Source organism: Salvelinus fontinalis, chromosome 34 (genome assembly GCF_029448725.1).
Source record: "Salvelinus fontinalis isolate EN_2023a chromosome 34, ASM2944872v1, whole genome shotgun sequence".
Taxonomy (NCBI): domain Eukaryota; kingdom Metazoa; phylum Chordata; class Actinopteri; order Salmoniformes; family Salmonidae; genus Salvelinus; species Salvelinus fontinalis.
The window spans coordinates 16,537,749-16,565,391 of record NC_074698.1 but is presented as its reverse complement, the minus strand read 5'-3'; the positions used below and the strand labels follow the sequence as shown (position 1 = coordinate 16,565,391).

The 27,643-nt window shown below is 43.3% G+C and overlaps 1 protein-coding gene across 2 annotated transcripts; it reads right to left on the bottom strand.

Moving 5' to 3' along the window:
- Window positions 1-3,068: 3,068 nt before the first annotated feature.
- On the bottom strand, window positions 3,069-26,811 carry LOC129833301 (acyl-coenzyme A thioesterase 1-like). 2 transcript variants are annotated; one of them, XM_055897800.1, is made up of 4 exons: window positions 25,857-26,807; window positions 25,041-25,246; window positions 13,880-14,272; window positions 3,069-5,726 (listed from the first exon to the last, which is right to left on the bottom strand). In XM_055897800.1, exons 1-4 carry the CDS (start codon window positions 26,386-26,388, stop codon window positions 5,502-5,504), a joined length of 1,356 nt encoding a protein of 451 aa, XP_055753775.1. In that variant the 5' UTR covers window positions 26,389-26,807; the 3' UTR covers window positions 3,069-5,501. The 2 variants fall into 2 exon arrangements, with proteins under 2 accessions (XP_055753775.1, XP_055753776.1); XM_055897801.1 differs by lacking the exon at window positions 25,041-25,246 and having other exon boundaries at window positions 25,921-26,811.
- Between the last annotated feature and the right edge of the window lie 832 nt (window positions 26,812-27,643).

Below are 27,643 nucleotides of genomic sequence, written 5' to 3'. Positions count from 1 at the left end.
CGTATTGTCTTGTCGTGTCCTGTATATATATATATATATTTACACCTTTTCTTCACATATCCTTTATTTATTTTATTATCCAAGAACTCAACTACAAAAGCTTTCCTGCAAAAGCTTTCCTGCAACCCGCTTCACCAATTACATTAAGTATTATTTACCTCAATCTGAAAATCCATCGTGGAAGATAGCCAGGGGCTAATTCAGAAGCTAGCCTGATAGCTAACCAGAAGCTACTCCGATAGCTAGCCAGAAGCTAATCTGTAGCTGCCCCGAAATTAGCCGGTTTGCTAGCTAGCGTTGGTGTTTCAGCTGCCCACGTTTTGCGGTCATCAGCTATTCCTTTAGCTCGATAATCTACCGGCACTTTTGTGCAACGCGACTCGGACCGGAGCATTCCGGGACTTTTTTTCTCTCAGTTTCCCCGGATTCCAACCGCAGGCTCTGGACACTTGCACCTTGATTTCGCAGCTAGCTAGCTGCATACCGTGTGACTATTGGCTTACGTCGACCCCGGAGCAAACTCAAATCATGCTGGAGCTAGCCAGCTGAGGAGTTCCATCACCATCCGGACCCGTTTCTTTTGTTGCTGCTGCAGATACGGAACCCCACCGGGCCTTCACGACTGACTGCCGACGTTATCTGCCCGAGGGATTTATCCAACCGGCAAATCCGTCCCGACGTTACCTGAACGCTCACCTGAGGCCCGCTAATCGTTAGCTGTCCTATCGGCTGCTATCTGAACAAAACCCCACTACACGGAACCTACCGACGGAAACGCACGAGGTATCTACAAACAGACCTCCATCCTATGCTGCTACCGATAGCCATATACCCGGCCAGCTGTCTGGATCGCCACGACCCCAACCAACCTCTACTCACTGGACCCTTACTGATCACTCGATTAAGCATGCCTCTCCTTAATGTAAATATGCCTTGTCCATTGCTGTTCTGGTTAGTGTTTATTGGCTTATTTCACTGTAGAGATTCTAGCCCTGCTCTCTATACCATATCCAACCTATCAGTTCCACCACCCACATATGCGATGACATCACCTGGTTTCAATGATGTTTCTAGAGACAAGATCTCTCTCATCATCACTCAATACCTAGGTTTACCTCCACTGTATTCACATCCTACCATACCTTTGTCTGTACATTATTCCTTTAAACTATTTTATCGCCCCCAGAAACTTCCTTTTACTCTCTGCTCTAGTAGCTCTAGGCGACCAATTCTCATAGCTTTTAGCCGTACCATTATCCTACTTCTCCTCTGGTGATGTAGAGGTGAATCCAGGCCCTGCAGTACCTGGCTCCACTCCTATTCCCCAGGCGCTCTCTTTTGATGACTTCTGTAACCGTAATAGCCTTGGCTTCATGCATGTTAACATTAGAAGCCTCCTCCCTAAGTTTGTTTTGTTCACTGCTTTAGCACACTCTACCAACCCGGATGTTTTAGCCGTGTCTGAATCCTGGCTTAGAAAGACCACCAAAAATTCAGACATTTTTATCCCCAATTACAATATTTTCAGACAAGATAGAACGGCCAAAGGGGGCGGTGTTGCAATCTACTGCAAAGACTGCCTGCAGAGTTCTGTTATACTATCCAGGTCTGTTCCCAAACAATTTGAACTTCTACTTTTAAAAATCCACCTCTCTAAAAACAAGTCTCTCACCGTTGCCGCCTGCTATAGACCACCCTCTGCCCCCAGCTGTGCTCTGGACACTATATGTGAACTGATTGCCCCCCATCTATCTTCAGAGCTCGTGCTGCTAGGCGACCTAAATTTGAACATGCTCAACACCCCAGCCACCCTACAATCTAAGCTTGATGCCCTCAATCTCACACAAATTATCAATGAACCTACCAGGTACCACCCCAATTCCGTAAACACGGGTACCCTCATAGATATCATCCTAACAAACTTGCCCTCCAAATGCACCTCTGCTGTTTTCAACCAAGATCTCAGCGATCACTGCCTCATTGCCTGCATCCGTAATGGGTCAGCGGTCAAACGACCTCCACTCATCACTGTCAAACGCTCCCTGAAACACTTCAGCGAGCAGGCCTTCCTAATCGACCTGGCCGGGATATCCTGGAAGGATATTGATCTCATCCCGTCAGTAGAGGATGCCTGGTCATTTTTTAAAAATGCCTTCCTCACCATCTTGAATAAGCATGCCCCATTCAAGAAATTTAGAACCAGGAACAGATATAGCCCTTGGTTCTCTCCTGACCTGACTGCCCTTAACCATCAGAAAAACATCCTATGGCGTTCTGCATTAGCATCGAACAGCCCCCGTGATATGCAACTTTTCAGGGAAGCCAGAAACCAATATACACAGGCAGTTAGAACAGCCAAGGCTAGCTTTTTCAAGCAGAAATTTGCTTCCTGCAACACAAATTCAAAAAAGTTCTGGGACACCGTAAAGTCCATGGAGAATAAGAACACCTCCTCCCAGCTTCCAACCGCTCTGAAGATAGGAAACACTGTCACCACCGACAAATCCACTATAATTGAGAATTTCAATAAGCATTTTTCTACGGCTGGCCATGCTTTCCACCTGGCTACCCCTACCCCGGACAACAGCACTGCCCTCCCCTCTGCTACTCGCCCAAGCCTTCCCCATTTCTCTTTCTCCCAAATACAGTCAGCTGATGTTCTTAATGAGCTGCAAAATCTGGACCCTTACAAATCAGCCGGGCTAGATAATCTGGACCCTTTCTTTCTAAAACTATCTGCTGAAATTGTTGCCACCCCCATTACTAGCCTCTTCAACCTCTCTTTCGTGTCGTCTGAGATCCCCAAAGATTGGAAAGCAGCTGCGGTTATCCCCCTCTTCAAAGGGGGGGACACCCTTGACCCTAACTGCTACAGACCTATATCTATCCTACCCTGCCTTTCTAAGGTCTTCGAAAGCCAAGTCAACAAACCGATTACCGACCATTTCGAATCACACCACACCTTCTCCGCTATGCAATCTGGTTTCAGAGCTGGTCATGGGTGCACCTCAGCCACGCTCAAGGTCATAAACGATATCGTAACCGCCATCGATAGGAAACAATACTGTGCAGCCGTATTCATTGACCTGGCCAAGGCTTTTGACTCTGTCAATCACCACATCCTCATTGGCAGACTCGACAGCCTTGGTTTCTCTAATGATTGCCTCGCCTGGTTCACCAACTACTTCTCTGATCGAGTTCAGTGTGTCAAATCGGAGGGTCTGTTGTCCGGGCCTCTGGCAGTCTCTATGGGGGTGCCACAGGGTTCAATTCTTGGACCGACTCTCTTCTCTGTTTACATCAATGATGTCGCTCTTGCTGCTGGTGATTCTCTGATCCACCTCTACGCAGACGACACTATTCTGTATACTTCTGGCCCTTCTTTTGACACTGTGTTAACAACCCTCCAGGCGAGCTTCAATGCCATACAACTCTCCTTCCGTGGCCTCCAACTGCTCTTAAATACAAGTAAAACCAAATGCATGCTCTTCAACCGATCGCTGCCTGCTCCTGCCCGCCTGTCCAACATCACTACTTTGGACGGCTCTGACTTAGAATATGTGGACAACTACAAATACCTAGGTGTCTGGTTAGACTGTAAACTCTCCTTCCAGACCCACATCAAACAGCTCCAATCCAAAGTCAAATCTAGAATTGGCTTCTTATTCCGCAACAAAGCATCCTTTACTCATGCTGCCAAACATACCCTTGTAAAACTGACCATCCTACCAATCCTCGACTTCGGTGATGTCATTTACAAAATAGCCTCCAAAACCCTACTCAATAAATTGGATGCAGTCTATCACAGTGCCATCCGTTGTCACCAAAGCCCCATATACTACCCACCACTGCGACCTGTACACTCTCGTTGGCTGGCCCTCGTTTCATACTCGTCGCCAAACCCACTGGTTCCAGGTCATCTACAAGACCCTGCTAGGTAAAGTCCCCCCTTATCTCAGCTCGCTGGTCACCATAGCAGCACCTACCTGTAGCACGCGCTCCAGCAGGTATATCTCTCTAGTCACCCCCAAAACCAATTCTTCCTTTGGACGCCTCTCCTTCCAGTTCTCTGCTGCCAATGACTGGAACGAACTACAAAAATCTCTGAAACTGGAAACACCTATCTCCCTCACTAGCTTTAAGCACCAGCTGTCAGAGCAGCTCATAGATTACTGCACCTGTACATAACCCATCTACAATTTAGCCCAAACAACTACCTCTTTACCTACTGTATTTATTTATTAATTTATTTTGCTCCTTTGCACCCCATTATTTCTGTCTCTACTTTGCACTTTCTTCCAATGCAAACCAACCATTCCAGTGTTTTTTAGTTTTTATTTTACTTGCTGTGTTGTACTCACTTCGCCTCCATGGCCTTTTTATATTTTATTTATTTATACATATATCTGTTTGCCTTCACCTCCCTTATCTCACCTCACTTGCTCACATTGTAGATAGACTTATTTTTTTTCACTGTATTATTGACTATATGTTTGTTTTTACTCCATGTGTAACTATATGTTGTTGTATGTGTCGAACTGCTTTGCTTTATCTTGGCCAGGTCGCAATTGTAAATGAGAACGTGTTCTCAATTTGCCTACCTGGTTAAATAAAGGTTAAATAAAAAATAAATAAATAAAAAACTGTATAATGGTGTGTTTACTGCAATATAATAGCCTGCTCATATTTTCTCTACAAACAATGACTTTTGATATTTCCCTAATAAAGTTGAGAAACCTTTGTTAAAGTTTGGTGCGGCTATTAGGCCTATTAAACTTTGGCTGCTGCAGGACTATGAAAGCAGAGCGCACCGATGCTCCAACCGACTCTGACAGTTGAAGTTTATGTGAGGAAGAACATTTTAGGCCTACCAGAGTTAATCATATTGTTTATAGGAGTATGTTTATAAAAAACATGATTGAAAATGAATGAATAAGCCTCCTTCTGTACATCTATCTCTTGCAGACACTAACCATCTGACAAATGCATGGAGGTGTCGCAGCATGCCACATCTCCTCTCTCCGTCTCTGGGGCAAGGAATAAGTCTCTCTTATTTTACATGTTTTTTTTTATTTTTTTATATTCATATAATACGGTGGACGTCTAAGCCTATAGGCATATGCATGCAATGCCCTGATGCATTTAGTGCTCAAATATCCCGACAGCTGAACCGTGAGGTGGACAAATGTTTTAGGGAAGTAAAACCCAATAAAACAATAGGCCATACATGTTTGCTTATGCTACACATCTAAAACACTGAAGTGTTTTTGTAATTTGTTATAGGCTGTTAAGGACAACTAAAATGTGGCTCATTTGGCCAATAGGCTATCCCTCGTTTAATGATGGCACTGGCCTCGCCAGGTCGGCAGTTTATTTCCCTCTCTCTTTGTAGTCGGATCTGAATGCATACGGATGTCCAGTACATTTCTCAATGTCTGGTCAATTAAAATCTTCCCGGTTATGTTGTCCGGTGCCAAATGTTCCTAACGGAAACCCTTGTCTTACCCTCTAGTATATAACATAGCTTTCTGGGCAGTGTTGTTCCTGTCCAGGTGTTTCCTGAAGAACTCCTGGACCCTCCTCCACAGGTCCAGCTGAGCCTGATGGTGGGCTTTAGCCTCTCCCCCAAACACCACCACTTGACCAACCGCGGAATGGAAGCCTGACGGGCAGTGGGGCATGTAGGGTACTTCCAGAAAATGCCCCGCCCTGGGGTACATTACCACCTGGTAAGAGGACAGAACATCAACCAACGCCAAGTCAAGGTGCAGTGAAAAGCATTTAAGAAAAGACGGATACAACAATGAGCTGTTTCTGAAAAAGCAGTTTTAAAATATACGGCAAATAGAAAAAAATTGAATGGGAGGGGTTGAGGGTCGCTGAAGGATGGGTCTAAAAACAAACAAAAGATAACTATTGTAAAAATATACTGTGTCTGTAAAATGTATATAGTACAGTACCAGTCAGAATTTGGACTGTGAGAGCAAAATTACAAGATTGTTATAATACTGTACCTGCAGCAAATGGTTGTTTTATGCAACAGAATAGAGGGTTCTTATAACTGTATTGTGTCTGTGTGAACTGAAAGTGGGCCTCTCAGAGATTTAACATTGACAGGAGATGTACGATGTCGTTGGGTGATACCGCATTACAGAGCATGAGTTAATGTTTCTGTATTGGGGTACCAGGGGGAGATGGCTCCAGTATGGAGTTGGGGGGCCAGACCCTGGTCTCTACACAATGAGGACAGTTTTTTTTACAGCAAATACTGTCATTTGTGAATTGTAAGTATCTTTCATACAAATCTTAACCTTGTGACCCATTCCATACATCTGTTGTGTGTCATGTAGACTGAAGGAGGATGGGCTTTGCTATAAAATGCTGTGGCTCAAACCAGCTCGTTGAGTTCCTAGTGATCACCTCCAGGGGTGATTACTGACCAGCTACATTACTGCAGTAATTAAATAATAAAGTTTGATTGTTTTGAAAAAATCTAAAAGTCTATTTTTGATTACAATAATTCCACCACAGGACACCTACTCATTCAAGGGTTTCTTTATTTTTACTATTTTCTACATTGTAGAATAGGGAAGACATCAAAACTATGAAATAACATATGGGATCATGTAGTAACCAAAAGTGTGAAACAAATCTAAATATATTTTATATTTGAGAATCTTCAAAGTAGCTACCCTTTGCCTTGACAGCTTTGCACACTCCAGGCACTCTCAACCAGCTTCATGAGGTAGTCACCTGGAATACATTTCAATTAACAGGTGTGCCTTGTTAAAAGTTCATTTCTGGAATTTCTTTCCTTCTTAATGCTTTTCAGCCAATCAGTTGTGTTGTGACAAGGTAAACGTGGTATACAGAAGAGGGACTTATTTGGTAAAAGACCAAGTCCATATTATGGCAAGAACAGCTCAAATAAGCAAAGAGAAATGACAGTCCATCATTACTTTAAAGACATGAAGGTCAGTCCATGCGGAGAATTTCAAGAACTTTGAATGTTTCTTCAAGGGCAGTCACAAAAACCATCAAGCGCTATGATGAAACTGGCTCTCATGAGGACCGCCACAGGAAAGGAAGACCCAGAGTTACTTCTGCTGCAGAGGATAAGTTCATTAGTTACCAGCCTCAGAAATTGGAGCCCAAATAAATGCTTCAGAGTTCAAGTAACAGACATCAACATCAACTGTTCAGAGTAGACTGCGTGAATCAGGCCTTCATGGTCAAATTGCTGCAAAGAAAACACTACTAAAGGACTCCAATAAGAAGAGACTTGCTTGGGCCAAGAAACACGAGCAATGAACATTAGACCGGTGGAAATCTGTCCTTTGGTCTGATGAGTCCAAATTGGAGATTTTGGTTCCAACCGCCGTGTCTTTGTGGAACGCAGAGTAGGTGAACGGATGATCTCCGCATGTGTAGTTCCCACCTTGAAACATGGAGGTGTGAAAGTGCTTTGCTGGTGACACTGTCAGTGATTTATTTAGAATTCAAGGCACACTTAACCAGCATGGCTCCACAGCATTCTGCAACGATACGCCATCCCAACGGTGAAGCATGGTGGTGGCCGCATCATGCTGTGGGGGGATGTTTTTCAGCGGCAGGGACTGGGAGACTAGTCAGGATCGAGGGAAAGATGAATGGAGCAAAGTACAGAGGGATCCTTGATGAAAAACTGCTTCAGAGCGCTCAGGACCTCAGACTGGGGCGAAGGTTCACCTTCCAACAAGACAACGACCCTAAGCACACAGCCAAGAAAACGCAAGAGTGGCTTCGGGACAAGTCTTTGAGTGGCACAGCCAGAGCCCGGACTTGAACCCGATCGAAAATCTCTGGAGAGACCTGAAAATAGCTGTGCAGTGACGCTCCCCATCCAACCTGGCAGGGCTTGAGAGGATCTGCAGAGAAGAATGGGAGAAACTCACCAAATACAGGTGTGCCAAGCTTGTAACCTCATACCCAAGAAGACTTGAGGCTGTAATCGTTGCCAAAAGGTGCTACAAAGTACTGAGTAATAGGTCTGAATACTTATGTAAATGTAATCAGTTTATTTTTTTTATACATTTACAAAAAGAAAACCGTTTTTAATTTGTCATTATGGGGTAGTGTGTAGATTGATGAGAATTTTTTAAAATCCATTTTAGAATAAGGCTGTAATTTAACAAAATGTGGAAAAAGTCATGGGGTCTGAATACTTTCCGAATGCACTGTATGTATATTTGTCTCCATTTCAGCACCAACTGGTAGATTTGCCCGCCCGTTCAACATCACTACTCTGGACGGTTCTGACTTAGGTATTTGTATTTGTCCACATATTCTAGGTGTCTGGTTTGACTGTAGACTCTCCTGCCAGACTGACTCACATCAAACATCTCCAATCCAAAATTAAATCTAGAATTGGCTTCCTATTTCGCAACAAAGCATCCTTCACTCATGCTGCCAAACATACCCTTGTAAAACTGTCCATCCTACCGATCCTCGACTTCGGCAATGTCATTTACAAAATAGCCTCCAATACCCTACTCAATAAATTGAATGCAGTCTAACACAGTGCCATCCGTTTTGTCACCAAAGCCCCATATACTACCCACCACTGCGACTTGTACGCTCTCGTTGGCTGTCCCTCGCTTCATACTTGTTGCCAAACACACTGGCTCCAGGTCATCTACAAGACCCTGCTAGGTAAAGTCCCCCCTTATCTCAGCTCGCTGGTCACCATAGCAGCACCCACCTGTAGCACGCGCTCCAGCAGGTATATCTCTCTGGTCACCCCCAAAACCAATTCTTCCTTTGGCCGCCTCTCCTTCCAGTTCTCTGCTGCCAATGACTGGAACGAACTACAAAAATCTCTGAAATACTCATCTCCCTCACTAGCTTTAAGCACCAGCTGTCAGAGCAGCTCACAGATTACTGCACCTGTACATAGCCCATCTATAATTTAGCCCAAACAACTACCTCAGCCCCATACTGTATTTATTTATCTTGCTCCTTTGCACCCCAGTATTTCTCTACTTTACACATTCTTCCACTGCAAATCTACCATTCCAGTGTTTTACTTGCTATATTGTATTTACTTCGCCACCATGGCCTTTTTTTTGCCTTTACCTCCCTTATGACACCTCATTTGCTCACATTGTATAGACTTATTTTTCTACTGTATTATTGACTATGTTTGTTTTACTCCATGTGTAACTCTGTGTTGTTGTATGTGTCGAACTGCTTTGCGTTATCTTGTCCAGGTCGCAATTGTAAATGAGAACTTGTTCTCAACTTGCCTACCTGGTTAAATAAAAAGGTGAAAAAAATGAAAAAAAAAACAAAAAAATGAAAATACTCTGACTTCGTAGATTATTAAGGCACATTTTAATGTTAGGAAAGTTTGTATGAATAAAAATCCAAACTTGTTTGGAGAGTCTTTACGCACTAAATATATTGATTAATAAAAAAAATACGTTTGATCCATCCTGAAAGTTGTCATATTCAAGTTCAATCTATAAAATATTGGAAGGCGAAAAAAAATAAAAAATAGGCGTTGAACAATAATTCTACCCCAATTCTCACTAATCACAAAACTGGATGACAACGGTCCAGTCGTCGTGAACCATGCACCACGCTCCAGGTTTAACCTGCAACATGTGGTCTGAGTTCCATAATGATTCAACATTTTGGGATGCATTTTCTGTTTATTTTGGTTGTGTTCCAGATGATTTTGTGCCCTATTGAAACAAAATGGTAAATAATGTAGTGTCATTTTGGAGTACCTTCTTGTAAATAATAATAGTATAGGTTTCAAAACACTTTTACATTAATGAATGTTTCTAATAACTAGGGGCGCGGATCAGAAAACCAGTCAGTATCTGGTGTGACCATTTTGCCTGATGCAGCGCGACACCTCTCCTTTGCAGGGAGTTGATCAGGCTGTTGATTGTGGCCTGTGGAAGGTTGTCCCACTCTTCAATGGCTGTGCGAAGTTGCTGGATATTGGCGGAAACTGGAACATGCTGTCATACACGTCAATCCAGAGAATCCTAAACATGCTCAATGGGTGACGTCTAGTGAGTATGCAGGCCATGGAAGAGCGGAGACATTTTCAGCTTCCAGGAATTGTGTACAGATCCTTGCAACATGGGGCTGTGCATTATCAAGCGGAAACACGAGGCGATGGCAGTAGATGAATGGCACGACCTCAAACTAATAGTTGGTGAATAGCATGCTATTCTCATGCTTAAGTTCAAGGTCCAAATATGCATAGAGAGAAAAATCACATAAAAAAGTAATTATGTTCTATTTACGGGCGCTTAACTCGGGTCGGAATTGGGGCCTTAGAGACTTACCCAGAAGGACGCACAGCTGTAATTGCTGCCAAATGTGTTTCTAACACAGTGGTCACCAAACAGTCAATCGCCAAAGCATTCCTAGTAGATTTTCTATAACATTTTCTACAAAAACAAAATAGATAAAGCCTTGCATTCCTGCTTTTTTCTGTCTTGCACTGTTGGCAGTAGGTGCAATTGATTCAGCTGCCCTGTGCAACGGCTAGACAAAGTGTTTCCACAGTAGTGTAAAGTAAAAATACCTTAATGTACCTAAGTAGTTTTTTGGTATCTGTACTTTACCATTTATATTTTTTACAACTTTCACTTCACTACATTCCTAAAGAAAATATACTTTTTACTCCATACATTTTCCCTGACACCCAAAATCATATATTTTGAATGCTTAGCAGGTAGGAAAATTGTCAAATTCACACCCTTATCAAGAAAACATCCCTGGTCATCCCTACTGCCTCTGATCTGGCAGAATTACTAAACACACATGCTTAATTTGTAAATTATATCCGAGTGTTGGAGTGTGCCCCTGGCTATCTGTAAATAACTTTAACCTGTTAAGGCTAGGGGGTGCTGTTGTCACTCATTATGGAAATCGTGTAATTTTTGAAACGGCTTCCTACAAAATTCTTGATCGTACAATATGCATATTATTATTATTGGATAGAAAACAGTCTATAGTTTCTATAGGCGTTGAAATTTTGTCTCTGAGTGGAACAGAACTCATTCTACAGCAATTTCCCTGACATGGAGTCAGATTTCACACATTTTGGCCCCTGTTCTGGAGTCAGTTTTAAGGCCACTGTTATTCCTATGAGTATACGGACACTGCTTACGTCTTCCCCTGGATGCCTTTACGTGATGACGCTTTGAATGGTATCGATTGCCCAATCACAGCCACTATAAATGAAAAAATCCTGTAGGTAGGAACTCTTTTCTTGGTGCGTCAGGCGCGCGGAGGACACCGACCTACTGTTTTTCCAAGCATTAGTGTAGCCAGTTATATTTCTCCGGTCATATTTTTACTCGTTATAGGAGTTAAAAACATCATAAGGTAGTTAATTTAAAGCGTTTTATAGCAATTTATATCCGTTTAGTGCGATTTTGGGACATTTATTTCTGAGCCACTGTGAATCTCTGGGCACCGTTCCAGTTCTTGCCGAACGCAATGTGCATTTCTACATGGCAAGAGGACAGCTTTCGACCAAAAGACGATTAGACCCAAGAAAGGATTCTTTGACCAAGATTCTGATGGAAGAACAGCTCAAAGTAGGAACAATTTATTATGATAAATCGTGTTTCTGTCGAAAAATGTTAGTGGCTTAGGACGCCATCTTTTTTGACGTAGCTTCGCTTGGCGCAAACTGTATTGAAAAGTAAGGATAATTTAAAAAATGTAATTCCGCGATTGTATTAAGAATTAAATTGTCTATCAATCCCTGTCCACCCTATATTTTAGTCACGTTTATGAGTATTTATGTATACGAGTAGATCACTGTCTAATATGGCGCACGACATTTTCTGACCAGCTGGGCTACTTTTCTCATTGTCTAACCATGATTTTGGTGGCTAAATATGCACATTTTCGAACAAACTGTATATGTATGTTGTAATGTGATGTTACAGGAGTGTCATCTGAAGAATTCTGAGAAGGTTAGTGAAAAAATTAATATATTTTGGCGATGTTTACGTTATCGCTCTCTTTGGCTAGAATCAATGCTGGGGTAATGTTTGCACATGTGCTATGCTAATATAACGATTTATTGTGTTTTCGCTGTAAGACACTTAGAAAATCTGAAATATTGTCTGTATTCACAGGATCTGTGTCTTTCGATTAGTGTATGCTGTGTATTTTTACGAAATGTTTGATGATTAGTAGTTAGGTAAACACGTTGCTCATTGTAATTATTCTAGTCCATTTGTGACGGTGGGTGCAATTGTAAACTATGACATCTACCTGAAATATGCACATTTTTCTAACAAAACCTATCCTATACCATAAATATGTTATCAGACTGTCATCTGAGGAGGTTTTTTCTTGGTTGGTGGCTATCAATATCTTAGTTTAGCCGAATTGGTGATAGCTACTGGTGTTGGTGGACAAAGAAAAGATGGTGGATTATGCTAATGTGTTTAGCTAATAGATTTACATCTTTACATATTGTGTCTTCCCTGTAAAACATTTTTTTTAAATCGGACATGTTGGCTGGATTCACAAGATCTGTGTCTTTCATTAGCTGTATTGGACTTTAATGTGTGAAAGTTAAATATTTAAAAAATATATTTTTTTTTGAATTTCGCGGCTCTGCCTTTTCAGTGGGGGTGGGGGGGGTGTGCCGCTAGCGGCCCCCCGGGGATAGACAGGTTAAAAAACAAGAAATGTGTGCCATCTGGTTTGCTTAATATAAGAAATTATTTATACTTTTGATTGAAGTATATTTTGGTAATTGATTAACTTAAAACCAAATAACTTTACTAAAGTTGTATTTTACTGGGTGACTTTCACTTGAGTCATTTTCTATTAGGGTATCTTTACTTTTACTCAAGTATGACAATTGGGTACTTTTTCCACCACTGTGTTTCCATTTTGAACCGTTTCAAGTGTCTGAAGGTACAAACCGGAGAGTAAATCAAGTGCACCTAGAGGCCTACCGCTAGCCATTCGGATTGCTTAGATCACCATGCCTGCTGCTTCCGAGTGCACAGCAAAGTGATAATGTATTGGGCCTATAGCATACTGCACAAATAACTGCTTTTAATAGGTTAATGTTGCATAGGCTTATGTTTAAGTCATGATTTAAAAAAAACATGAACGGTAGATCTCAGCCTGTATTTTGAAAGTGATCTCGGCTCAAAAAAGGCTGGTGACCACTGTTCTAACATGTATTGACTCAGAGGTGTGAATAATTCTGTAAATGAGATATCTGTATGTCATTTTCAATACATTTTCAATTTTTTTTTTAAGTGTGTAAATGGGTGAGGGAAAAAAATACATTTAACCCATTTTGAATTCAGGCTCTGACAAAGGACTCGAGGCTGATAAGCTAAATAAAGAGCAGTCATACTAGCAGGAGTAGTGTGCAGGTTTCTGCTTTTTCTCAGGCTTTAACACAACAAAATGTGGAATAAGACAAGGGGTATAAATACTTTCTGAAGGCATTGTATGTATGGAAGGTCTCATTCAAATCAAAATGGTGTCTCTGCCTTTCAGTGTCTGCCTGCCAGCTAGTTAAGAATACTATAGATATCACGTCATTGAGACAACTCTGATGCTCAAAGTTCCTCCATATTAGCCGCTCCTCCATAAGCATCTAGCTAGTACACAATTCAGTGAACTAACTTTATTATGCTGGTCGGTACAATGGAACGGAACAAAATAAATAGAGGTTCTGTTCAGAACGAAACTATTGGAAGAATAAATTCAGTTTTAACCCCTGCTATTGAGTAAAGGCAGTTTAGGCTGAAACATCATGTGTTTATCTAGTAGTACTTGATTACATTTTTGCTATCAAAAATGTTTGTGTTCAGGTTTATTTCCTTACCTCAAAGTTCTCTTTCCCATGATGCCTCAGCCGGGCGGCAGCCTGTTGGGCGAAGAGACAGCTGTTCCAGTTCCTGTCGTCCTCAGAGGCAGCGAAGAGGAACCTAGAATTGGAACGTTCTATTGGGATCACAGAACCGCGGTTCCCCTCAGTCTCTGGGTCCGGTAAGGCGTCTCGGATGTCGAGGATGCCGGACGGTGAGAAGGTGACGTTCTCAACGATAGGCGTGATGGAAGGGATGATGAGGTCTTTGTAGTGCAGTGGCGCCACCGTATTAGCGTTGCTGCCGTTGATCCAGGCTGTGGCTGAGATGCCAGAGAGAAAAGAGGCCATGGACAGAGCCAGATCCCCACTCTTCGAGATGGACAGGATTCCTATTCCTGGACCCTGTACCTATAAAAACAAAATATGTTTTATTGTCACAGGGGTTAAAGCAAAGAAATACATACCAGATCGATTGTCTGGGGCCAAGTTAACCTCCCCTTTAAATATAGAAAGTCATGACCATCAAGGTTTTAGGAAAGAGGATCATTTTGTTAATGATAGAGTATGATGGCCCCGACAGACATGGCAGCTCTGCTTCTAGCTCCTAAGCAACTTTGCAGTATTTTGTTTATTTGTGTGTTATTTCTTACATTAGCACAGAACATTTTTTGTGTTATTACATACAGCCAGAAATAACTTTTGGATATCAGAGCGGCGCTAACCCACCAGCATTACGACTTCCCAAATTGGAGCCTTTGTTCTTACCCCCCAGGGCAATTGAACTCATCCCAGAGACTGCTCCAAGTGTACGCCTAGTCCAACTCAGGAGGCAAGCACACCATCCACCGCTTCCGAGTATATTACGCGCTAATGTTCAGTCTCTGGACAATAAAGTAGACAAGCTAAGGGCGATGATCTCCTTCCAGAGAGACATCAGGGACTATAACATACTCTGGTTCACTAAATCATAGCTCTCTCAGGATATACTGTCCCCATTCTTACAGCTAGCTGGCTTGTCAGTTCATCACGCAGACAAGAATAAAGAACTCTCCGGGAAGAAAAAAGGCAGTGGTTTAGGTTTCATGATTAACTACTCATTGTGTGATTGTGATAACATAGACACTCAAATATTTTTGTTCACCCGACTAGAACACTTCAAATGCCGACCATAGGTACTCCCAAGAGAATTCTCTTTGGTTATAGTCACAGCCGTGTATATTCTGCCTCAAGCCGATACCACGACGGCCCTAAAAGGAACTACACTGGACTATATGCAAACTGGCAACCACATACCCTGAGGCCGCATTTATTGTAGCTGGGGATTTTAACAGAGCAAATGAGGAAAACACTACCTAAGTTCTATCAACAAATTGACTGTAGTACTCCCTCTTTACAAACACTAGACCACTGCTACTCCCCCTTTCAAGATGCCTGCACTCCCTCCCTTCTGCAAAATCAGATCACGACTCAATTTTGCTCCTCCCTTACTTTGGACAGAAACTCAAACAGGAAGTACCAGTGCTAAGGTCTATTCAATGCTGGTCTGACCAAGCGGAATCCATGCTTCAAGATTGTTTTGATGTTGTTTTGATGTTGAGAATAACATTAACGTATACAAAGACACGGTGACGGAGTTAAATCAGGAAGTGTATAGGGGATGATGTTCCCATGGTGACTTAAAACCTACCCAAACCAGAAACTGTGGATAGATGGCAGCATTCGCGCAAAACTGAAAGCGCAAACCGCAATTAACCATGGAAAGGTGACTGGGAATATGGTTGAATACAAACAGTGTAGTTATTCCCTCCACAAGACAATCAAACAAGAAAAACGTCAGTAGAAACACAAAGTGGAGTCGCAATTCAACAGCTCAGACAAGACGTATGTGGCAGGGTTTATAGACAATTACAATGGGAAAATCAGCCACGTCGGACACCAACATCTGGCTCCCAGACAAGCTAAACACCTTCGCCCGCTTTGAGGATAACACACTGCCACTGACAGCTCCCAAGGACTGTGGGCTCTCGTTCTCCGTGGCCGACGTTAGTAAGACAGTTAAGCGTGTTAACCCTTGCAAGGCTGCCGGATCAGACGGCATCCCTAGCCGCGTCCTCAGAACATGCCCAACCAGCTGGCTGGAGTGTTTACGGACATATTCAATCTCTCCCTATCCCAGTCCGCTGTCCCCACTTGCTTCAAGATGTCCACCATTGTTCCTGTACCCAAGAAAGCAAAAGTTTGAACTAAATGACTATCACCCCGTAGCACTCATTTCTGTCATCATGAAGTGCTTTGAGAGGCTAGTTAAGGATCATATGACCTCTACCTTCGCTGACACCCTTGACCCACTTCAATTTGCTTACCGCACCAATAGATCCACAGAAGATGCAATCGCCATCGCACTGCCCTTTCCCATCTGGACAAGAGGAATACCTAGGTAAGAATGCTGTTCATTGACTATAGCTCAGCTTACAACACCATAGTTCCCTCCAAGCTCATCATTAAGCTCGGGGCCCTGGGTCTGAACTCCGCCCTGTGCAATTGGGTCATGGACTTCCTGACGGGTCGCCCCCCAGGTGGTGAAGGTAGGAAACAACACCTCCACTTCGCTGATCCTCAACACTGGGGCCCCACAAGGATGCGTGCTCAGCTCCCTCCTGTACTCCCTGTTTACCCATGACAGAGTGGCCATGCACGCCTCCAACTCAATCATCAAGTTCCTCAGCGTACACATCACTGACAATCTGAAATGATCCACCCACAAAGACAGTGTGTTGAAGGCACAAGAGCACCTCTTCAACCTCAGGAGGCTGAAGAAATTTGTCTGTGCCCCTAAGACACTCACAAACTCTTACAGACGCAGAATTGAGAGCATCCTGTCGGGCTGTATCACCGCCTGGTACAGCAACTGCACCACCCGCAACCGCAGGGCTCTCCAGAGGGTGGTGCAGTCTGCACAACGCATCACCGGGGGCACACTGCTTATTCTCCAGGACACCTACAGCACGCGATGTCACAGGAAGGCCAAAAAGATAATCAACCACCTGAACCACGGCCTGTTCACCCCGCTAACATCCAGAAGGCGAGGTCATTGCAGTTGCATCAAAGCTGGAGCCAAGAGACTGAAAAACAGCTCCTATCGCAAGGCCATCAGACTGTTAAATAGCCATCACTAGCTGGCAACCACCCGGTTACTCAACCCCGCTGCCCTATATACATAGTCATGGAATCGTCGGTCACTTTAATAATGGAACACTAGTCACTTCAATAATGTTTACATACTGCTTTACTCATCTCATATGTATATACTGTATTTTATTCCACTGTATTTTAGTCAATGCCACTACGATATTGCTCATCCCAATTTTTATATATTCCATTCTTTTAGATTTGTCAATTGTTAGTTACTACTGCACTGTTGGAGCTAGGAACACAAGCATTTTGCTACACCCGCAATAACATCTGCTAAATATATGTATGTGGCCAATAAAATGTGACAATTTTAATTTCAATTTGATTAAAAGTATTAAACTGCGGGTTTGACCAATTCCTGTCCCCTTAGGGTCCGGGATTCTCCTTGGGGGAATTTCTATGTATAAGGACCGAGAAGCTCAGTTACTGTGACTTTTTTAAAGTATATTCTACACCAAAATGAATGAAAATAAAAATGCTCACAATCTTAAATCTAATTTACTCAGTACTTTGTTGAAGCACCTTTGGCAGCGATTACAGCCTGGAGTCTTCTTGGTTATGACGCTACAAGCTTGGCACACCGCTATTTGGTGCGTTTCTCCCATTCTTCTCAAGTTCTGTCAGGTTGGATGGGGAGCGTCGCTGCACATCTAATGTTCAGGTCTCTCAGGTCTTTTCCCTCAATCCTGACTAGTCTCAGTCACTGCCGTTGAAAAACCTCCCCACCATGCTTCGCCGTAGGGATGGTGCCAGGTTTCCTCCAGATGTGACGTTTGGCATTCAGGCCAAAGAGTTCAATCTTGGTGTCATCAGACCAGAGAATCTTGTTTCTCATGGTCTGAGAGTCTTCAGGTGCCTTTTGGCAAACTCCAAGCGGGCTGTCAGGTGCCTTTTACTGAGGAGTGGTTTGTCTGGCCACTACCATAAAGACCTGATTGGTGGAGTGCTGCTGTAGCGGTTGTCGTTCTGGAGGGTTCTCCCATCTCCATAAAGGAACACTGGAGCTAACCAAGGCCCTTCTCCCCCGATTGCTCAGTTTGGCAGGCCGCCAGCTCTAGGAATAGTCTTGGTGTTTCCAAACTTCTTCCATTTAAGAATGATGGAGGCCACTGTGTTCTTGGGAAACAGCAATGCTGCAGACATTTTTTGTTACCCTTCCCCAGATCTATGCCTGACACAATCCTGTCTCGGAGCTCTACGGACAATTCCTTTCGACCTCATGGCTTGGTTTTTGCTCTGACATGCACTGTCAACTGTGGGACCTAATATAGATAGGTGTGTGCCTTTCCAAATCATGTCCAATTAATTTATTTTACCACAGGTGGAATCCAATGAAGTTGTAGATACATCAAGGATGATCAATGGAAGGAGGATATACCTGAGCTCAATTTCGAGTATCATAGCAAAGATTCTGAATACTTACAGTTGAAGTCGGAAGTTTACATGCACTCAGGTTGGAGTCATTAATACTCGTTTTTCAACCACCCCACAAATTTCTTGTCAAATCAAATTTTATTGGTCACATACACATGGTTAGCAGATAATGCGAGTGTAGCGAAATGCTTGTGCATCTAGTTCCGACCATGCAGTAATATCTAACAAGTAATCAAACAATTTCACAATAACTACCTTATTTATACACAAGAGTAAAGGAATGAATAAGAATATGTACATAAAAATATATGAATGAGCGATGGCCGAACGGCATAGGCAAGATGCAGTAGATGGTATAGAGTACAGTATATACATATGAGATGAGTAATGTAGGGTATGTATACATTATATAAATTAGCATTGCTTAAAGTGACTGTGATACATTTATTACATCCAATTATTAATTATTAAAGTGGCTAGAGATCTGAGTCAGTATGTTGGCAGCAGCCACTCAATGTTAGTGATGGCTGTTTAACAGTCTGATGGCCTTGAGATAGAAGCTGTTTTTCAGTTCCAGCTTTGATGCACCTGTACTGACCTCGCCTTCTGGATGATAGCCTGGTGAACAGGCAGTGGCTCGGGTGGTTATTGTCCTTGATGATCCTTTTGGCCTTCCTGTGACATCGGGTGGTGTAGGTGTCCTGGAGGGCAGGTAGTTTGCCCCTGGTGATGCGTTGTGCAGACCTCACTACCCTCTGGAGAGCCTTGCGGTTGTGGGCGGAGCAGCTGCCGTACCATGCGGTGATACAGCCTGACAGGATGCTCCCGATTGTGCATCTGTAAAAGTCTGTGAGTGTTTTTGGTGACAAGCCAAATTTCTTCACCCTCTTGAGGTTGAAGAGGTGCTGTTGCGCCTTCACCACGCTGTCTGTGTGGGTGGACCATTTCAGTTTGTCTGTGATGTGTACGTCGAGGAACTTAACTTTCCACCTTCTACACTTGTTAACAAACTATAGTTTTGGCAAGTCGGTTAGGAAATCTACTTTGTGCATGACAAGTCATTTTTTCAACAAATGTTAACAGAGATTATTTCACTGTATCACAATTCCAGTGGGTCAGAAGTTTACATACACTAAGTTGACTGTGCCTTTAAACAGCTTGGGAAATTTCCGGGAAATGATGTCATGGCTTTAGAAGCTTCTGATAGGCTAATTGACATCATTTGAGTCAATTGGAGGTGTACCTGTGGATGCATTTCAAGGCCTACCTTCAAACTCAGTGCCTCTTTGCTTGACATCATGGGAAAATCAAAAGAAATCAGCCAAGACCGCAGAAAGAAAATTATAGACCTCCACAAGTCTAGTTCATCCCTGGGAGTAATTTCCAAACTCCTGAAGGTACCACGTTCATCTGTACAAACAATAGTATGCAAGTATAAACACCATGGGACCACGCAGCCGTCATACCGCTCAGGAAGGAGACGCGTTCTGTCTCCTAGAGTTGAACGTACTTTGGTGCAAAAGTGCAAATCAATCCCAGAACAGCAGCAAAGGACCTTGTGAAGATGTTGGAGGAAACAGGTACAAAAGTATCTATATCCACAGTAAAACAAGTCCTTCATCGAAGTAACCAGAAAGGTCGCTCAGCAAGAAAGAAGCCAATGCTCTAGAACAGCCATAAAAAAGCCAGACCCCGGTTTGCAACTGCACATTGGGACAAAGATCGTAATTTTTGGAGAAATGTCCTCTGGTCTGATGAAACAAAAATACAACTGTTTGGCCATAATGACCATCGTTATGTTTGTAGGAAAAAGGGGGGTGCTTGCAAGCCGAAGAACACCATCCCAACCGTGAAGCCTGGTGGTGGCAGCATCATGTTGTGGGGGAGCTTTTCTGCAGAAGGGACTGGTGCACTTCACAAAATAGATGGCATAATGAGGTAAGAAAATTATGTGGATATATTGAAGCAACATCTTAAGACATCAGTCAGGAAGTTAAAGCTTGGTCGCAAATGTGTCTTCCAAATGGACAATGACCCCAAGCATACTTCCAAAGTTGTGGCAAAATGTATTGGAGTGGCCATCACAAAGCCCTGACCTCAATCCTATAGAAAATGTGTGGGCAGAACTGAAAAAGCGTGTGCGAGCAAGGAGGCCTACAAACCTGACTCAGTTACACCAGCTCTGCCAGGAGGAATGGGACAAAATTCACCCAACTTATTGCGGGAAGCTTGTGGAAGGCTACCAGAAACATTTGACCCAAGTTAAACAATTTAAAGGCAATGCTACCAAATACTAAGTGAGTATGTAAACTTCTGACCCACTGGGAATGTAATGAAAGAAATGAAAGCTGAAAGAAATCCTTCTCCACTATTATTCTGACATTTCACATTCTTAAAATAAAGTGATGATCCTAACTGACCTAAAACAGGTTATTTTTTACTAGGATTAAATGTCAGGAATTGTGAAAAACTGAGTTTAAATGTACTTGGCTAAGGTGTATGTAAACTTCAACAGTATGTAAATAAGGTATGTTTCTATTTTTAATATATTTGCAAAAATGTCTAAACCTGTTTTCGCTTTGTCATTATGGGGTATTGTGTGTAGATTGATGAAGGATACAATTTTTTAAATCCATTTCAGAATAAGGATGTAACATAACAAGTGGGAAAAGTCAAGGTGTCTGAATACTTTCCGAATGTACTGTAAATGCCTTTTTACAACTACTAAAGAAAAGTCACTGTCAGACCATACATCAGAGTTCCTCAAACTTGGTCTTCGGGACCCCAAGGGGTGCACGTTTTAGTTTTGGCCCTAGCACTACACAGCTGATTCAAGTAATCAACTAATCATCAAGATTTGATCTTTTGAATCAGCTGTGCACCCTTTGGGGTCCGGAGGACCGAGTTTGGAAAGCACTGCCCTATAGGTTCCTGATTTATACCTGGTTAAGATGGTGCCGGAGAAGAAGGCAGACGTTTTACGTGCCCCCAGCCGATTGTGTTTTTTTGTTGGTTTGTTTATAACTTGTTTTTTTACATAATGTTGCCGCTACAGTCTCTTATGACCGAAATTAACTTCTAGACATCCAGACTGCGATTACTCACCACGGACTAGCAGAATCCTTTTTTTCCTTTCATGACTCTGACGAGGCCGACGCAAAGGATATACTACTTCCTCTGAAACAGGCCCTGATCCCTGTGATCTGCGTAAGAGGCGGCGGAGAAAAAGGGACCGAAGGTCAGGCTGCCTTCTGAGAATTCATAAGCGATGGAATAAACCCCCACTTCCCTCCATTCTGCTAGCAAATATGCAATCATTAAACAATAAAATCGAAAAGTTACACAGAAGATTAAACTACCAACGGGACATTAAAAACTAAAAGCTTATGCTTCACGGAGTCGTGGCTGAACGATGACAAAATCAACATACAGCTGGCTGGTTATACGATGTACCGGCAGGACAGAGGCGTCTGGTAAGACAAGGGGCGGCGGTCTATGTATTTTTGTAAACAACAGCTGGTGCACGATATCTAAGAAAATCTCGAGCTATTGCTCCCCTGAGGTAGAGGATATCATGACAAGCTGTAGACCACACTACCTACCGAGAGAGATTTCATCTGTATTCTTTGTAGCTGTTTACATACCACCACAGTCAGTCAGAGGCTGGCACTAATATAGCATTGAATGAGCTGTATTCCGCCAAGCAAACAAGAAAACGCTCACCCAGAGGCGGTGCTCCTAGTAGCCGGGGACTTTAATGCAGGGAAACATAAATCCGTTTTACCAAATTTCTATCAGCATGTTATATGTGCAACCAGAGGAAAAAGAACTCTACCACCTATACTCCACACGGAAACGCATACAAAGCTCTCCCTCACCCTCCATTTGGAAAATCTGACCATAATTATATCCTCCTGATTCCTGCTTAAAAGCACAAATTAAAGCAGGAAACCACCAGTGACTAGATCCAATAAAAAAAGTGGTCAGAGGAAGCAGATGCTAAGCTACAGGACTGTTTTGCTAGCACAGACTGGAATATGTTCCAGGATTCCTCCGATGGCATTGAGGAGTACGCCACATCAGTCATTGGCATCATCAATAAGTGCATCTATGATGTTGTCCCCAGTGACTGTACGTACATACCCCAACCAAAAGCCATGGATTACAGGCAGCATCCACACTGAGCTAAAGGCTAGAGCTGCCGCTTTCAAGGAGCGGGACTCTAACCCGGAAGCTTATAAGAAATCCCGATATGCCCTCCGACGAACCATCACAGGCAAAGCATCAATACAGGACTAAGATTGAATCATACTACACCGGCTCTGACGCTCGTCGGATGTGGCAGGGCTTGCAAACCATTACAGACTACAAAGGGAAGAACTGCCGAGAGCTGCCCAGTGACACAAGCCTACCAGACGAGCTAAACTACTTCTATGCTCGCTCCGAGGCAAATAACACTGAAACATGCATGAGAGCACCAGCTGTTCCGGAAGACTGTGTGATGATGTGACCTTTAAACAGGTCAACATTCACAAGGCCGCAGGGCAAGACAGATTACCAGGACATGTACTGCGAGCATGCTCTGACCAACAGGCAAGTGTCTTCACTGGCATTTTCAACCTCACCCTGTCCGAGTCTGTAATACCAACATGTTTTAAGCAGACCACCATAGTCCCTGTGCCCAAGAACACTAAGGTAATCTGCCTAAATGACTACCGACCCGTAGCACTCACATCTGTAGTCATGAAGTGCTTTGATAGGCTGGTCATGGCTCACATCAACACCATTGTCATAGATATCCTGGATCCTGGACTTCCTAACGGGCAGCCCCAGGCGGTAAGGGTAGGTAACACATCCGCCACGCTGATCCTCAACACAGGGGCCTCTCAGCGGTGCGTGCTCAGTCGCCTCCTGTACTCCCTGTTCACTCATGACTGCACGGCCAGGCACTACAACACCATCATTATATTTGCTGATGACACAACTGTGATCACCGACAAGAAAGCCTATAGCAAGGAGGTCATAGACCTGGCCGTGTGGTGCCAGGACAACAACCTCTCTCTCTCAAGGTGATCAAGACAAAGGAGATGATTGTGGACTACAGGAAAAAGAGGACCAAGCACGCACTCATTCTCATCGACGGGGGTGCAGTGGAGCAATTTGAGAGCTTCAAGTTCCTTGGTATCCACATCACCAACAAACTAACACGGTCCAAGCACACCAAGACAGTCGTGAAGAGGGCACGACAAAACCTATTCCCCATAATGAGACTGAAAAGATTTGGCATGGGTCCTCAGATCCTCAAAACGTTCTACAGCTGCACCATCGAGAGCATCCTGACTGGTTTCATCACTGCCTGGTATGGCAACTGCTCGGCCTCTGACCGCAAGGCACTACATTGGGTAGTGTGTATGGTTCAGTACATCACCGGGGCCAAGCTTCCTGCCATCCAGGACCTCTATACCAGGCGGTGTCAGAGGAAGGCCCTAAAAATTGTAAAAGACTCTAGTCAGCCTAATCATAGACTGTTCTCTCTGCTACGGCACGGCAAGTGGTACCGGAGCGCCAAGTCTAGGTCCAAGAGGCTTCTAAACAGCTTCTACCCCCAAGCCATAAGACTCCTGAACATCTTGTCAAATAGCTACCCAGACTATTTGCAGTGCCCCCCCCCCCCCCCATCACCACTGCTACTCTCTGTTGTCATCTATGCAGTCACTTTAATAACTACCTACATGTACATACTACCTCAACTAACCGGTGCCCCCGCACATTGACTCTGTATTGGTACCCCCTGTAAATAGTCTCTCTAGTGTTATTTTATTGCTGCTCTTTAAATTACTTTTCTCTCTTATCTATATTTTTTTTTAAACTGCATTGTTGGTTAGGGGCTCGTTAAGTAAGCATTTCACTGTTGTAGTCGGTGAATATGACTCATAAAAGTTGATTTCATTAGGTTACCAGATTAGGAAAAGCCCCAGGGGAAACAATTTTCCCCACCACTCTAGAACCTCTGCATCACCAGTCCCCCAAAAATATTTTTGTAGTGGGGGGGGGGGGGGGGGGGTGCAGTTTGTCAAACGTGGGCCAAAAATCACTGATATATTGCAATTGCAATGAAATTGGCATAAAACACTTGACTTAAGAACTCGAAACCCAAAATTAGGGACTTGTGACTTGACCTGAGCTATTGAATTTGGAACTTTACTTGAGACTTCCCCATTATTACTTGAGACTTGACTCGAGACTCGAAAGTTAAAGACTTGCTTAGGACTTTCAAAATTGTTACTTGGTCTCAACTCTGTTAGGTGGTCCCTGATGAATTTGTTAACACAAATGGGGTTCCCGCCCCAAAAAAGTTGGAGAACCCCTGGTGTAGAGCAAACAGAAGCCACTAGATAGTAGCATTTACACAGCTAACAAAATATTGAAGCATAGTGAGAGGAACCTCAAGGTGACATTTTCTTCTCATGGAACAAATGGCCTATATTCACAATGTGTCTGAATTAAGAGTGCTGGACATTATATGGACATGAGGAACCTGTCCCTAGATCAGCACTCCTATAATCAGATGTTTTATGAGTATGGGCGCTGATTTTCTTCCTCCACTAACCTGTGGCTGTCGCCTCAGGAAAGTGATAGCCTCTTCAAAGTACTCCAGGTCAAAGTATTTGGGCAAGGTTCTGGGCAGGTCCTGGAAGCCATAGTAGGCCAGAGCCAGAACCACAAAGCCTTTGTTAGCCAGCAGACTGGCTCGAACCTCTGATATACCTCCACCCAGAGTATACACATCCAGTACACCGGGGAATGGACCCTGCCCTGTGAGGATGGGGGAATAACAGAGAAATGTAGGACTGTTTTGTCACTCACTGCAGGTGGAGATGCTTTCTGGCCTACCTACCGTATATAAAACCTATGCAATGCAAAGTAAGCTTTGTTATCTAATGCCTTGATCATACCGACAGTGTCATTTGATTTTGGTACACCTGAAGTTTGCCTTGCAGCATTGCGTTGCAGAGGCAGTTGCAGTGCGTTCTGGGTGGTGCATACGTTGGATTTAATGAACGTATGCATCAAACTGAATGTGTTGAGGGCTTGACAGAAACGGTAGTAGAAGGTGAATATTGAACTTTTGTTGCACACACATCCAGATGATGCTGCGTACCATTTTGCACAATACAATGACGCTGTCCGTGTAATCAAGGAATAAGCTTATAGGCCTTCTAAACTGTAATTTGTGCTTTTCTTAGGAGAGCTCACAACAAAATATTCAAACACTTTTCAATCATAATATAGGCACTTTCGTTAAACAGGTGTGAATACAGTACATAAAAATCAATGGATTTATATTTCCTTAGAACTTAATCCTGGTCCAGTAGACACAAAAATATAATTTCCCACTTCAGGGCATTTTGAATTGCCTACTAACCGGGTGGTAGAAAGAGGACTCCCCGAATTCTCCCTTCTTTCATGCCCAACGGTATTCTCCTTACCCCATCCGCCATGAACCGCCTCTCGTTGGTCTCTGTGGCCAAGAGTTCACCTGTGTCCCCATGCAGCACTTCTATGTCAACCGTCATTGAACCCAAAACATTTTTTTTTAACAGTTTGCTGTGTGGAGTCTCGGCCGCCATGGCCCAAAACAAGCCCATGGATTCAACTCCCGTGTAGCTGCCGCCCAGAGAGGGAGAGCGACACAGGTCCACCTGTCCGCTAGCATCTGCAGCGACCAGAGCGGAAGCTCTGAAGATGACCCCTTTATCGTCCTTGAGTTTGGACCTCAACTCTACTTTCTGGTGGGGAGAAAGTCCATCTACCTTCACGTGCACCGGTTCGTCGAAGAAACAGCGAGGGCTGGGGAGAAGCCGGACGCAAACCTGTTGCGAATTCAAACCTGTTGTCTGAAATCGTATAAACCATAATTTTGAGATAACTTCACGGTAAGCCCGTTGGTGCAACATGGCCACAGATATAAGTAGCCAGATGTTTCACCGGATGTATAAATCTGAAGCATCCGGTTGAAATTTCCACTCGGTTTTGACTAGATGGATACAGCTTTTGTCATAGTTCACTTTTCGTACATTAGGAGAATTAACATAGCAGGTTAGGAATAGAGTTAATGGTTAGCTAATATGCACTTTTGACGTTAACTTGACAAAAGCTGTAGCCACAGCATAGTGTCTTCGCTATATCCCTTCTTGCCATGACCTTTCCACTAACCACCAAATATGGCTAAGTATCATTGGCCGTGTTCGAGAGCATCAAAATGACAGCAGGTGACTGCCGGATCTACAAATCACCTTACATCACACTGTAATGAAACAGCAGGGAGCTTCTAGCCCGAAGTCCGGCGCGCTATCGACTGTGCCGAAAAAGTATGCTCGTGCGGCAGAGTCGATTTCCGCACTTATAAACCCAGGGTCGAACTCACTACAATTTGTCGGTCAGTCAAGCACAATGGTACATTGCGGTTTTGATCCTCTCGAACACGGTCATAGTCTTACGTCAGTTCGGTTCACCCTACGCGACGCTCGTCCTTCAACCGATCTTGGTGTCATGGCTAGAAGGAATCCAGCTTTTGTCAAATTAACGTCCGATTGAACTTTTCGTAGCGGTTTAGAAGAATTTACGCAGCAAGTTAGGAAACTGTACGTCGCAGGTTAGGATAATTACTTTAATGTTAGGAAACGAGTTGGGGTTAGCTAAAATGCTAAAGAAAAATCGACTTTTGACGTTAACTTGCCAAAAGCTGTATCTCTTCTAGCCATGATCAGATCTTGGTATGCTTGCAGTCATGGCTAGAAGGAGTAAAGCTTTTGTAAAAATTGCATTTTAGTTAACCCTAACCCTTTTCCTAACCGTAACCGAATTATCCTAACCTGCTACGTTAATTATTTTTGTTGTTGTTGCCAGCACTGAATACATCTATATCGTCAGCTAATACAGCACTAGTAAAGGCCCAGTGCACTACTTTTGTGAACAAATTTAAACTAAATGTATTGGAGTGTTTACCAGCATTTATAACTTGAGTCTGATAATTATCTGTACTTAACAGTTCATCTGATAATACTTGTTGGAATATAAAAATGGTTGATATGTTTTTCAGTTTCTTGAAATACTTTGCAAATGCAACTTATTTCTATGTGAAAAAATGAAATGCTCTATTCATTCCTTTTTCTAGACACTCTTATCCAGAGAAACTTACAGTAGTGCGTG